Genomic DNA, 13090 nt, shown 5'->3' with positions numbered 1-13090 from the left:
CATTTGAGCCATCTGCTCTTGCAAATCTTCGATGGACATGTTTGAAGGTGCGAATCGAGGTTGGGGAAGCGGAGATCCTTGAAATGAGGGATGACGGACGGAGCTTGGAGTCACTAAACCTGATGTTGGCGATGTATCTTCGAGACGCACTAACCGTTGATTCCCTGATCGGCACCAAGTGGCAGGACCAGTCCTAGGCATAAGATAAGCTAAAGTTTAGGTTCCCAAAGTTTTAAGCATTACTTAGTCTAGACTTCGACTCTCTAAATTGGTTTTTCACTCTTTCTTTTGTCGGTACACTTTTTGGTTTTTTTTTTTATTTTGGTCATTCTTTGGATTTTCGAAACACTTGCCCGTGTGACATTCATAGTTATTAGCACGTTCGGTTTCGGTGCCGAGTATTGTCGTCGTAGGAGGCCTAACAACGACACAAAGAGTTATTAATTTTTTCACGAGTCGCTTTTGAAATCGAGTGCTTTCCTTACGCCCTCGTAGCAATTCTTTTTATGAACATTTTTTTGCGCTACGTATTTTCCTTTCGTTGGTTTTCTAGGATAGTTTGTCGCACACAATCACATATTTCTCTACACATGAATACATTACAAACATGGATTTGAAAATTAAATATGCCACGTAGTTTATGATAGGCTTCTATGGGTAGTTTATTTGCGCCTGGCTTGGTACCACTTCTATCGTAGATCCAACACATGCCCCGGTCGAGGTAGTGTCTTCAACAGACGAATTTCGCCCAAGAGGCCAACCCGCAAGTGCAAGCCAAGGGGGCATGCAGGCGAGAGGGACCTAATGAGCGAGCGATTGGGTTCGGGATAGGTGTACTACCTGCACAAGTACCGAGTGGGCAACATGCGCGGCGTATGCACCCCCCTATTGGCGGAAAAAGGGTATCCTTAGTCCCAACTCCCGAGGGAGCCGAGATTCGTTATGCGGTTCTGCCCGTTCACATTAATATGCTGATTTTCAGGTCGTCCCAACTTGATGGGGAAATAAACGCGGGGTAGGATCGTTTCACCCTTCGGCTATTTTGATTACCTACAAGCACGAGTATTTCCTTCACTATCCCCAGTGGAGTCGCCACTGTGAGGGGGTCGAAAAAGCACGAGGCTAATGCGTGACCTCGTCCCTCGTGGGTGTGACGATTCCTTTTATTCAATCAAGTGTAATTGGATTTCCTGTGAGTTTACACCCAATTGACTAGTAATATAGGAGTCGCCATTCAGTTTTTAACGACAATGAGAAAAACTGACAAAACCCGTTTATCGTGACATAAAGGGAGTGCAATTATGTTTGACCACGACGGCCGTAGGTTCCCTTGTGATCCCTGGTGTGGGGATCTCTCAACATACACCCGCAAGGTAGAGATTGAGGGTTCGGGGGACTGTAACTACCGAGAGGAGTACTTCGCTCGTCGATAACTCCAGAGGCAGGATATCCTTACTAGCTCAACATAAATAATTGAAGGGACATGCGTTAACTATTAAACTAATCTGAGTTGATTTTAGCAATATGCAACATATAATACTAATTCGATCGCGATTATCTGATTTAAATAGCATTAAGGGACCTAGCATGATAATCCGATTTCCCAAAAATATTATATTTGTTAGGCGTGATAGAACAATCAGATTTAGTTAGTTTAACAGTTCATAAAAAGGGCGAGGAAAGCAGTTAAATCATCGAAAAGGGACACATTACGACGCACCCTTGAGAGGTGCGTCACGGTTCTCAGAAAACTAACCACTTTGACTTTGCTATTTCTCCTTTTTATTTAACGAATCTCAATTGTGGGACAGGATACGTTCTGTTCGATTTATGGATCGATTGCGACAGAACGCGTGAACAATTTCGCAGCGTGAGGCTTAGGCTAAGGGTTGGAGTCAATACTCAGAATATAATTGTGTGTTGTGTCTCTCTTTTTACGTCGAATTTAGGGGTCTATTTATAGGGAAGAGTTTGTGGAAAGATAGAATTGCAGAGTTCTAATCCACAAAGAATTAGGAAAAAACACGTACCCAGGTATTTTCAGCGCCCAGGCCTGGGCGCCGAAGATTTCGGCGCCCAGAGCTAGGCGTTGAAAATAGGGTCTAGGCTGTTTTCTTTAGTTAGATTCGGATTCCTGAAATCCGTAGAGTTTGAGACTTAATCGAGTCTTTTAGTGCGTATTAATTTTATGACGGAATGCGTCTGGGCCCGTTACGAACTCTAGGCTCGTTAGGATTTTAATTAATACGTAACTCTTATTTCCGAATCATATTAGGAATAGGATTCTCGCAGTTTTCTATCTCATTTAGGATTTATGTTGGAATGCAACACCTAATTCTGACAGGATTCTATCCTTTATGATTTGCCACTTTTAGAAGCTACCTTTTACGGCAGTTACTATTTTTAGCAGGTTTCCATAAATAGCAGGTTTCGGGTGAAATGAAAAGGGGAATTGAGATTCGTTTATTTTATAGGAGATGTGTTGTCAAGTGGAGATTTATGCTTTCATCATCGAATCTTTCCCTTTCGGGAATGGGGACAAAAGTAGGTGTCTACATCGCCCCACTGAACCTGTGTACCACTTGTGTCCCACATTTCCTATTGGTTAACACAAATTCTTATTTAAATGTGGTGTACAATAAATATTGTACAACGGAGTAAAAGTTAACTCAAATGCTTAACATTTAAGTCGGTATAATGTAAAATTTATTTATTTATTAGTGATGTAATTTTTCACTTTAATAAATATTATCTCTTCAAAATCACCGATAATATTATCTCTTCAAAAACACTGATAATGAATAAAGGTAATTATATGACCATTTAAAATGTTTATTCATCAATTTCTTTTATAATATAAAAGTTAATCAAAACATGTTAAAAGTTATCAAAAGTTGGGTAATCAAATTGATAGAAAAATTCATAGATCTGCAAGACCTTTTGATCGGGTAATAGTGTTACACATCAATTGTGAGTAGGGGGTGAGGAAAAATTTAGGTTACCCTGAATAGGAATCGGAACCTGATGTGTAGGTTCCGGTTCCGGGTAACATTATTGGGAAGTTGTTGCAACAAGTTCCAGTTCTCAATATTTCGGAATGGGTAACTTGTAGGTTACCCTGTGAACACCAATTCTAATATGAAGTATCCAAAATAAGGGATCAGACCATATAAAAATGCTCCATATGCCCAAAGTATTAAACAATCCAAACTAATTTTTGAAAAAATATAAGTATATAATTACAATTTAAGCTCAAATTATAAAATAAAGTTCAAACTATGAAGTAGATTTTTTCCAATAAATTAGCAATAGTGTATTTAAATTTTTAAAATGACAGGTATCTTGAAGCAGAATGTGTTCAAACAGATTTTGATTCTCATTTCCAAAACTTGTTGCATTAAATTTCGGTTCTAATTCCTGAAATTTTGATAGGATATCATGTTGTGCTCGCCTATTTGTTGTGAGACAGGGGAGTTTGAGTAGTAAAAAATTTGGCGCAACACCTCAAAGTCTCAAACCACCACCACCAAACTTTGGTGGGGTGGGGGTTCAAACTTCCATTTCCCTCTCAAAAGTAACGGTAAATGCGACTCTACGCCACCCATAGGAGGAGGCTCTTCCATGCCATCACCACTCAATCTCTCTCCTCCAAACCCCGGCCGCAACGAGCTGCGGAGCTTAACTGTCTTTCTCTTCTCCAAACCTGCCAATCTCCCCTTCAACTCCTTCAAATTCAAGCTCATATTCTCAAGCTTGGCCTCAGTAGCAATCCTTTAATCCTTACAAAATTCACTTCTACTTCTTCCGACATCGACGCCATTGATTACGCCTTTTCTTTTCTCTTTCCTCCTGAGGCCGATACTCGCCTTTACGATACATTTCTCTTCAATACTGTGATTAGGGCTTATGGGAAAACCCCAAATTTGAAGCATTGTGCGCTGAATGTTTACTGTTTTATGGTCAAGAATGGGGTTTTCCCCAATAATTTTACATACCCTTTTGTTCTTAAGGCCTGTGCTGGAGTTGGGGATTTGAGATTGGGAAAACAGGTTCATGGACCAGTGTTGAAACTGGGGTTTGAAGGAGATTTACATGTGGGGAATACGATGGTTCATATGTATGGTTGTTGCGAGGGCGGAATCAAGGATGCACGTAAGGTGTTCGATGAAATGCCTGAGAGAAGTTCTGTGACTTGGAGTGCTATGATTGGTAATTATATGAGGTCTGGATTGTCAGTGAATGCTATTGACTTGTTTAAGCAAATGCAGGTTGCTAAGGTTTATCCTGATGAGTTCACAATGGTATCTGTTCTATCAGCTTGTGGTGATTTGAGCGATCTTGAGCTTGGGAAATGGGCTGAATCTTATATTGAGAGAGAACGGATCCATAAAAGTGTTGAGCTTTGTAACTCGTTGATCAATATGTTTATGAAGTGTGGTGATATTGAAAAGGCAATGAGTGTTTTCAATAGTATGAAGGAAAGGGACATTGTATCTTGGACCTCTGTGCTTGCGGGATTGGGAATGCATGGACATGGGATAGAAGCTATTTCCATTTTTGAGGAAATGAAAAGAGACGGTGTAAGGCCTGATGGTACTGCTTTTGTCGGCCTGTTGAATGCTTGCAGTCATGCTGGTTTAATTGATGAAGGCCGATTCTATTTCAAGTCGATGATGGACTATGGTATATCACCTAAAATGAAACATTATGGATGTATGGTGGACTTGATGTGCAGGGCTGGTCTTGTCAAAGGAGCACTCAAGTTCGTCGAAAGTATGCCCATTGAACCTAACTCAATAATACTGCGGACCTTGATCAACGCTTTTCCTGGTCAAAGTGAGGTAAACCTTAGTGAATTTTACACAGAGAAGCTGTTTGGGAAGGAGGTGATGAATGAGTCAGATTATGTGATTCTTTCCAATATCTATGCGAAACTGTCTGTTTGGGAGAATAAGTACACCATCAGAGAAATGATGGACAAGAAGGGGATAAAAAAGACTCCTGGATGCACAATGGTTTAACTGAATTTTGATATTTATGTATTATTTCAGCACAATTTCAATACATATGGAGATACATAAGCTATTAGAGAAAATGACAAGAAAAATGATAAAGCACAGGGCAAGGTTTTTACAAAGCTTTTACTTGATATTGTGAGGACCACCATCAAGGACTTTCCTGGTGTGTCCACCTATCAATATCTGGAATGCGATCATTTGAGGGTTCACCATCCCAAAGAGTGTTCTGATTACAAGCTATGTACAAAAGATAACTCGTATGGAGAATGATGGTTTTATTTGGATTTGGTATATGAAGCAGCTTGTGAATTAATATGCTTTGTGTCTGATTTTATGAAGACATTCATGACACGCCAAAATTTTAATCTGGATTCCTTTTCAGAAGATGAAACAAAGGTTAGAATTCGATGATAAGCAGTATGTTTTTTGTCGAAATGAACAGTTTGGCCTGTCTTTTTTGGGAGATTTGCCCATTTGTGATCAAAGTATCCAATTGTCATGTATCTGGTACGTGTAAGTATAATAGTTTGATGTAGCAAGGAAGGCAGAGAGAAAAGACTGTAAAGTGATCTCCTATTTGTCTGCAGACTTGTTGTACCTATTAGGATAATGAAATCTTATGAAAACTGTAATAATAGTGTACGTAAAGGGGACATATTTTAGTGGGTATGGTTTTAGTGTGCATCATATTGTCAAGTAATTAAGATAGACCTGTTTTTGATTTCTCCTAGTTTTTTGTCTACTTGGTTATCCTAATTTGATTTTCCACAAACTACCGATGTAGACTTAACGAAGTGTAGAGGAATATATAGCCAAGAATCTGCCACCAACTGAATGTAACTATTCTTAGTTGGGAAGATCGAGTTAGACTATTTTGCAGGCAGTATCTTTAGTTACCTATTCTTTTCACTGAAAAAACTCAGCAAGATATACCTCAGTCTGCCGTGGAAGAAAATCCTGGATGTGTCACACTTTATTTATGAAAGTTTCCAAAGTAGAAGTAGTTGCTTATTCTTCATCTATTTGAAGTATTTCTCTAACTGTGTTATGTTTGTTGGTAAATCTGCAGAAACCGAGCCGTTAAGCAAGCTTACTGAAGAGTTGGAGCTCTCCATTATTCAGTGGGACGAAAAGATAAGTACAGGGTTGCCTAATATTGCAAGCATAGTGTCCATCCTTGATGTCATACAGATCGAAATCAGAATGTAATCCATTTTATTCAATGTATATGTATCACAAGAAAATACAATGAAGGTAGCTTTTCATTCAGCTAACTCCATACTTCTACATGAATGACTTGGACTCTCAGAGTAATTCTTTTCGACAGTGTTTGATTTCAACCATTAGCCTTCCACTCTAAGTGATGTGTTTACTCTCTCATTTACCCAGACATTAAGATCACGTTTGATGATGCGGTAAAATCCTGTTAGTCTTGACTATCATTGATCATTTCTTTTAGAGATACATCTAGTAGAGTTCACACCATATCTCCGTACAAGAATTTTGTCTTTGACAGCCAAAATCAAATGTGACCTATTAATTTAGAGTTGGATTTTTTTTTCTTTCTGTTGTGTGGTGGGAAGAGGGCAAGTGGGGCAGTGGAAACAAAGCTTTGGATATAGAATGTTTTATCAGTGGCAGTCTACTGAAATCTTTGTATCTTATGCCACCCTTCATTTCTCCAATAACTTGGAGCTTTTTGGTGGATATTTGTTCGAAAGAAATCTGTTTCTTTAAGCAGGATATTATGTGCATTGTGCGTAAGGACTGTATAGTACTCTAATTTGGTAAACATAGTTGGCTCTCTTTGATACTAGGCAACTCTACTCAAGGTCACATTTCCCCGTTTCTGAAGCTTAGAATTTCGTAACTTCAGGAGGAGGGGGGGGGGGGGGTATTCTTTGAAAGATCAGCAGGTATTTCCCTCTTAAGGATCTTTAAGTCGTAGAATGATCATTATACCCTCTTTGCTCACATTTTTTGTTTAGAATAAATTCTAAGCTACATTAGCGATTTATTAGCTTGGTTTGTGAGTTTCACATTTCCAAATTGTATGATTATCGCGTTTGTGAAATTTTAGGTTTTTGTTTTTGTTTCTGTTACCGTTTCCCATTTCTGTGCAGCATTAAACTAAGGAACCAACCTTCTTGTGCTATTTCTCAGCTGCCACCAAAAATAACACTGAACTAATCTAATGCTAGTGGGCATTAAACTGAGGAACTAATCATATGCTGTTTCACTGCTTTCCAGCAAATGTGATACCAATATCTTCCTTGTGTATAAGTGTTAAGAGATACTTCATTATACATCCTGTGCACATTAGTAATTAATACACTAAATCATGCAGATTATGCGTAATAATCAAGTCACAGTGAAGATTCTGCATCTTTATTATTCAGGACCTTTTCTCTTTAGGTGCTACTTTTTGCGCGCTTTTGACGTCATCATATAGCTTTTAAGTTAGGATCTTACTGGTATCTCATGCTATTTTAATACATCTTTTCTCAAGTTGATTGCATTATGTTGTTATATTTACATATGCAGAAGTTTTGCATGATTGTGAGATCTAGTGTTTTCGCTGTTTTAAACTCAAAACAGTATTTCTAATTAAGTAATTATTGAGATCGGTATACAGTCATACACCCTATTGGCTTACGAATTGAAATAACTAGTTGTATTATTAGACCACTTGCATATTATCTTACTCCACTAAGTTGATGAAAATTATAATCAAGTCTTACCAATATGTACTAATTGGTTAAAACCCTCCATGTATACAGAAGTGCAGTATAAAAGGTTTCAACTTGTCCGACTGCCTAAACTTTTTGATACATACTTCTTTATCTGCTAATTATGATAATATATTAAAATGAAACTCATCCATTCTCTTTTAATCGGATAGCAACGTTGGATATTTCTGTTAGATATTAGTCTTCAACTTGTGTGAGTAGGAGTATTCTCCCACATGGAAGTGAAATGATGTTTTGGTTGTCTTTAAATATACTCATGACCTTCATATATTGAATATGAGATTGCTTGGGTTATTGGGCCTAGTGGAGCATTGAGCTGCTAGTATTGGGTTAGTAATATAGCTATATATTATTCATCAAGACTTAGCACTTTGCACGCTCACGGTCCATTAAATAACATACTTAAAGTTAGCTAGATTAGCTTTGAATCGTATTTAACAATTTTAACTAATATATTCAAATATATTACCATTTGGGGTTTCGTTTGATTTTCTTTACTACGTTTTTACATTTTTATTACTAAATAGCTCAGGATATTAATGGTCAAGACTGTGTCTTAAAGACCGTAAAAGTTCAACGTTGCAACCAAAAGAAATCAGAGGAATACTTCACAGTATTCCTATTAAAAAAATAATGAGCGGCAACTTTTTGTGCATCCTAGATAAAGTTACAAAAGTACTCGTAAGAAACTGAGTCTTTGACAAAGAAAAAAAGAAGCCAATGAGGAGCTTTTTATATGCATGGGATATAGTAAGGATTTAGATCTGCTGGGCCTTTCAGATCCTATTATCGAATTTAGAATCTAGACGTAGGAAATTCAATTATGATTATCAGCATTCGTGCTATGCAACAATGACCAATACTAAACTGATTGTGATAATTTCCCGTTTCTGGGATAGTATTAATCCTACAACTCAAATTGTGATCTTAATAACTCTGTTTAGGTACACTGCATTTGGTTGCTACATGAAGATTAGTGACTGACTAATTGTTGTTCATATAGCCCGTAAACCAACTGTATGAGCTTTTTGTTGCTTTCTACTGTCTTCTGCAATCTATTCCTTGCCATGCCTCAAGCTAACTGTGGAGAACAATAGTACTCCGTTGTTTATTTCAGAAATTGGCTTTGCGTTTTTGTGAAAGATCAAGTTAGAAACTCGAATGTAACATGATCAGCCTAGGTTATTTATTGATGAAAGAAGTCTTGATGCTTGGTACTCATATGTCATTAACTGTGTTGGCAATGCCGCAGAGCATATCCTGTCAAAGTTTTTTTTAAAAACAACTGAAATACTTGTCTGATTTGTTTAAATAAATATAAAAACAAAATACTTGTTGGAGGGAAGGTTTCTTAATGCTTGAGTTAAGATACATTGACCTGTGGGGTAGCAATAGCATTGAACAATTGGTTAAATCTGCAACAAAGTCTTTTAATAGGCACTGATAGATTGCCTATTGTTTTGTTGTCATTTTTAATTGAAGTTCAAACACTGATCAGGGATAGCAACCTAGTTAATATCTTGAGTCTCATGATGTAGGCACCTTTAGCTGAAACCAGTTGTCTTTCAGCACAAAATGTAGTCATTCTCGCTGCTTATAAAAAGGAGCCTCCCGATCCTTTTATTTTATAAAAACTTGAGCTAGAATAAGGTATTAATTATCCAAATTTATCTCTTACTTATTCTCTCAGTCAATACCATTTTCCTGGTTGTTCACATGGTTAATTTTTTCTTATTCTGTTTGTCTCAGGCCTTGATAATTTTTAAAGCTATAAGAAGGGGAAAAAGATGAGTTCAATCCACGCACAAGCTATTGACTTTAAAGGATTGCCTGCTGACAAGTCTAAAACCGGCGGTTGGATACCTGCAGGCTTGATTTTAGGTAAGTGTTGGTGGGAACATCTGATTGCCGTTCCATCTTTGATATTGTTAAACGGAATAGAGGGTTATCCACATTTGCCTCATCTACTTGTCAGTCTTATTTCTTTTATTTATTTATTTTTGTCTGTCCACAGGAATTGAGTTATGTGAGAGGCTTTCTACGATGGGTATAGCAGTGAACCTTGTGACTTACTTGGCTGGACAAATGCACCTGTCTACTTCAGCATCAGCCAATATTGTCACTGATTTTATGGGCACTTCATTTCTCTTGTGTTTTCTAGGAGGTTTCCTTGCAGATTCCTTCCTTGGTAGATTCAGAACTGTTGCTATCTCTGCCGTTATTCAGACCATAGTAAGTTGTGTGATATTTTACCAAGTTGTCTGTTTGGTTTCTTCTTCCCTTCTGAGTTCTGATTGCTTGTCAGCATACTAAGTAACACTCTTTCTTTGATCAGGGAACTGCCTTATTAGCTCTGTCAACGAGACTGCCAAGCTTGCATCCACCACCTTGTGACACCACCAATTCAGACAAATGCGAGCCTGCTAATAACTTCCAAATGGGAATTCTGTATCTCTCGCTTTACCTCATTGCACTTGGGACAGGTGGCTTGAAGTCAAGTGTTTCAGGATTTGGAGCTGATCAATTTGATGAGAATGACGAGAAAGAAAAGGCTAACTTGGCCTACTTCTTTAATAGGTTCTTCTTCTTTATTACAACAGGAACTTTAGTGGCAGTTACAGTGCTTGTCTATATTCAAGAGGAAGTTAGTCGAACCCTGGCTTATGGCATTTGCTCAGTATCAATGTTTATTGCCATCTTTGCATTCTTTTTGGGAACCAAGCGATACAGATATCAGAGAAGTCATGGAAGTCCCATTTCTCATATTCTGCAAGTTATTGTAGCTGCCACCAGGAAAAGGAAAATGAATCTTCCTTACAATACAGGATTGCTCTATGAAACTTTTTCTGATACTTCAAGAATACATCACACTGATCAATTCAGGTTCGCCATTTGAACGTCTCTACCCTTTTTTTCTTGAAATTTACGTTCCATGTATTGCTAGACATCTCAAAGTTTTACTCCTATATAAGCTACTTCCCTCCCCCACCAAAATATTACAGTAAATGAACGTGATTACAGAATACATGATTAGCTTTTCCTTGGCGGACGTTGTTAAAATTATAAACTTTTCCATTTGTGATTCCACTGTTTGATTTATTTATTAATTTAAAATTTCTTCAGATTCTTGGATAAAGCTGCAATCATTGGCGAAGGAGATCATGTGAAAGGTGGTATCTCGGATTGCAATCCCTGGACAACCTGTTCAGTTACTAGAGTGGAGGAGGTGAAGGCAGTGATTAGACTACTGCCTATTTGGGCAACAACAATCTTATTTTGGACTACATATGCACAGATACTCACCTTCTCAGTCGAACAAGCATCCACTATGAAGAGATCAATTGGCAGTTTTCAAATACCCGCTGCCTCACTAACTGTATTCTTTGTTTTAGCTGTGTTAGTCACTCTGGCTGTTTATGATCGCGTAGTCATACCTCTGTGGAAGAAATGGAGAGGAAAAGCTGGTAATTAAGCAAGCTCTTGTATAGTTTCTTTATGTAATTACATTAATTTTCCCTTCAAAATTGAATTTTTGCTTAATATATTATACGCCTCTTATTGTACACGTACAGGTCTCACCAACCTGCAAAGAATTTCTCTCGGTCTACTTCTATCTGTGATAGGAATGGCAGCTGCAACAATGTCTGAACTGAAACGTCAATCAGTGGCCAGAGCTAACCCTGGAACATCAGTTCTTCCAGTCAGTGTTTTCTTTCTGATTCCACAGTTCTTGTTGATAGGTGCTGGAGAAGCTTTCACATACACCGGACAGTTGGATTTCTTCATAACTGAGTCACCTAAAGGGATGAAAGGGTTGAGCACGGGCCTTTTTCTTGTTACCATCTCACTGGGATTCTTTGTTAGCAGTTTTTTGGTTTTTATCATTCAGAAAATCACTACAAGCTTTGGTTCAGGTCAAGGATGGATAGGCGACAACATTAATAAGGGGAGACTTGATTGCTTTTATGGACTTCTGTGTATGTTAAGCTTTATAAATTTTGGATTGTTCATTGTTGCTGCTAACTGGTACACCGCACAGAAATCCGAGCCTATTCTGCAGAAAATTTCACCAGCAGAAGAGTGTTGAACACTTGAAAATTAATCAGGATCTGTTTTGCCTTGCAACTGTACAAAGCTTAAGGACTAAGGATAGATTGTTCTTTTCATTTCTCTCCTTTTCCCCCTTTCTGTTATAGAGTTAATGAAATAGATTTTTGTATTAAAATATGGAATGTGCTTCAAGGAATGTGTACTGAGATTAAGGTATCATCTATGGTGTAAAGAATTTAAAATACGTACTTACCATGAAATTTGCCTCCGTCTCTTCTACAATCCTTTATAGAGAAACAGAAATGTCTTTCGAGGATGATAAACATGAAAGAATTAAATGTAAAGAATCTCGAGTATAAAATTTGACTTAAACGAGATTTTTTCGATTAAAATCTAAGACCATTAATTTGATAAAAGCATGAAATAAGAGACTTGCGATGGAGAAAATGAAAAGAAGATGGCAAGGAACTAAGGATGTAGGGACGAGGAAAGAAAGACCCACGAACAAGCTCATAAAGCTTGTAATCTTGTATAATATTTCGTAGTATACAACAAGGTTAGTCACTGCAAATCACATAAAATACTTCGTATACATGCTGAAATTTCTATATGACTTAACAAAATATACTAAATTTTGAAACAAGAAGTTATACTTTCATTCAGTATAATTCTTTTTCCAATTATATTACAATGAAATATCACAAATTCTTATAAAAGACTGTGTACTAGTTAGTAAACTGTCAAACCACATGAATAACACCCCACCTCCTCTACAACTAGTATATTATTGATCATGATTTGACAGTTAAGTAAATGTTAGACGATCTGATACAAGACTAGCTGATAAAATATGTACAAATATTCAAAGTATCAGTTAATATTACATTGTATTTATAAGTGAATTACGGGTCGGACCAATCTGTGAACCGGTGAGGAAAGTTGGGTTTGTGGCTTTGTGCCCCCACAGCCACAGGGTATCCTAGTATAGATGCTCTATTTCACCAATATATTGTAAAGACTTTTATATGTGCATGGCCGGATGATTCCTGAATAGTTTGCTTTTGAACGTGCACCATGATTAACTTGAATGATTTTTTTTTTTTGACAGCAAATTGAATGATTTAGTTGAAAAGATATCCTGAATTCCTAATGGTCGAAGATGATGCAAGACATCAAGGTAGGTAGTCTTTGATTTTAAGTTTAAATACTAAAAATATACATGAAGATATCTTTGAATCTTAGTTTGATGTAGTCTCGAGTTTTTGATGTTTT

General features: G+C 37.4%; 2 protein-coding genes across 2 annotated transcripts; both read left to right on the top strand.

Annotated features, from left to right (window-relative positions):
- Positions 1–3363: 3363 nt before the first annotated feature.
- On the top strand, positions 3364–5748 carry LOC110780260 (pentatricopeptide repeat-containing protein At1g59720, chloroplastic/mitochondrial). The gene has a single exon (XM_056834740.1). It carries the CDS (start codon positions 3585–3587, stop codon positions 5019–5021), a length of 1437 nt encoding a protein of 478 aa, XP_056690718.1. The 5' UTR covers positions 3364–3584; the 3' UTR covers positions 5022–5748.
- Positions 5272–12100, top strand: LOC110801722 (protein NRT1/ PTR FAMILY 6.2). The gene is made up of 8 exons (XM_056834737.1): positions 5272–5414; positions 6088–6272; positions 9307–9418; positions 9518–9649; positions 9783–10000; positions 10104–10651; positions 10892–11232; positions 11341–12100. Exons 4-8 carry the CDS (start codon positions 9556–9558, stop codon positions 11853–11855), a joined length of 1716 nt encoding a protein of 571 aa, XP_056690715.1. The 5' UTR covers positions 5272–5414; positions 6088–6272; positions 9307–9418; positions 9518–9555; the 3' UTR covers positions 11856–12100.
- Positions 12101–13090: the final 990 nt, after the last annotated feature.

This window comes from Spinacia oleracea, chromosome 1 (assembly GCF_020520425.1).
Source record: "Spinacia oleracea cultivar Varoflay chromosome 1, BTI_SOV_V1, whole genome shotgun sequence".
Lineage (NCBI taxonomy): Eukaryota > Viridiplantae > Streptophyta > Magnoliopsida > Caryophyllales > Amaranthaceae > Spinacia > Spinacia oleracea.
Note: the sequence above shows the minus strand (reverse complement) of the source record. Positions and strands in the feature narration are given on the sequence as shown.

Excerpts from the sequence above, each read along its gene's own strand:
- LOC110801722 (XM_056834737.1), top strand. The coding sequence starts at position 9,556 with ATGAGTTCAATCCACGCACAAGCTATTGACTTTAAAGGATTGCCTGCT. Across the intron at positions 10,652-10,891 it reads CATCACACTGATCAATTCAG|ATTCTTGGATAAAGCTGCAA; the intron begins GTTCGCCATTTG and ends AAATTTCTTCAG. Across the intron at positions 11,233-11,340 it reads GAAATGGAGAGGAAAAGCTG|GTCTCACCAACCTGCAAAGA; the intron begins GTAATTAAGCAA and ends GTACACGTACAG.
- LOC110780260 (XM_056834740.1), top strand. The coding sequence starts at position 3,585 with ATGCGACTCTACGCCACCCATAGGAGGAGGCTCTTCCATGCCATCACC.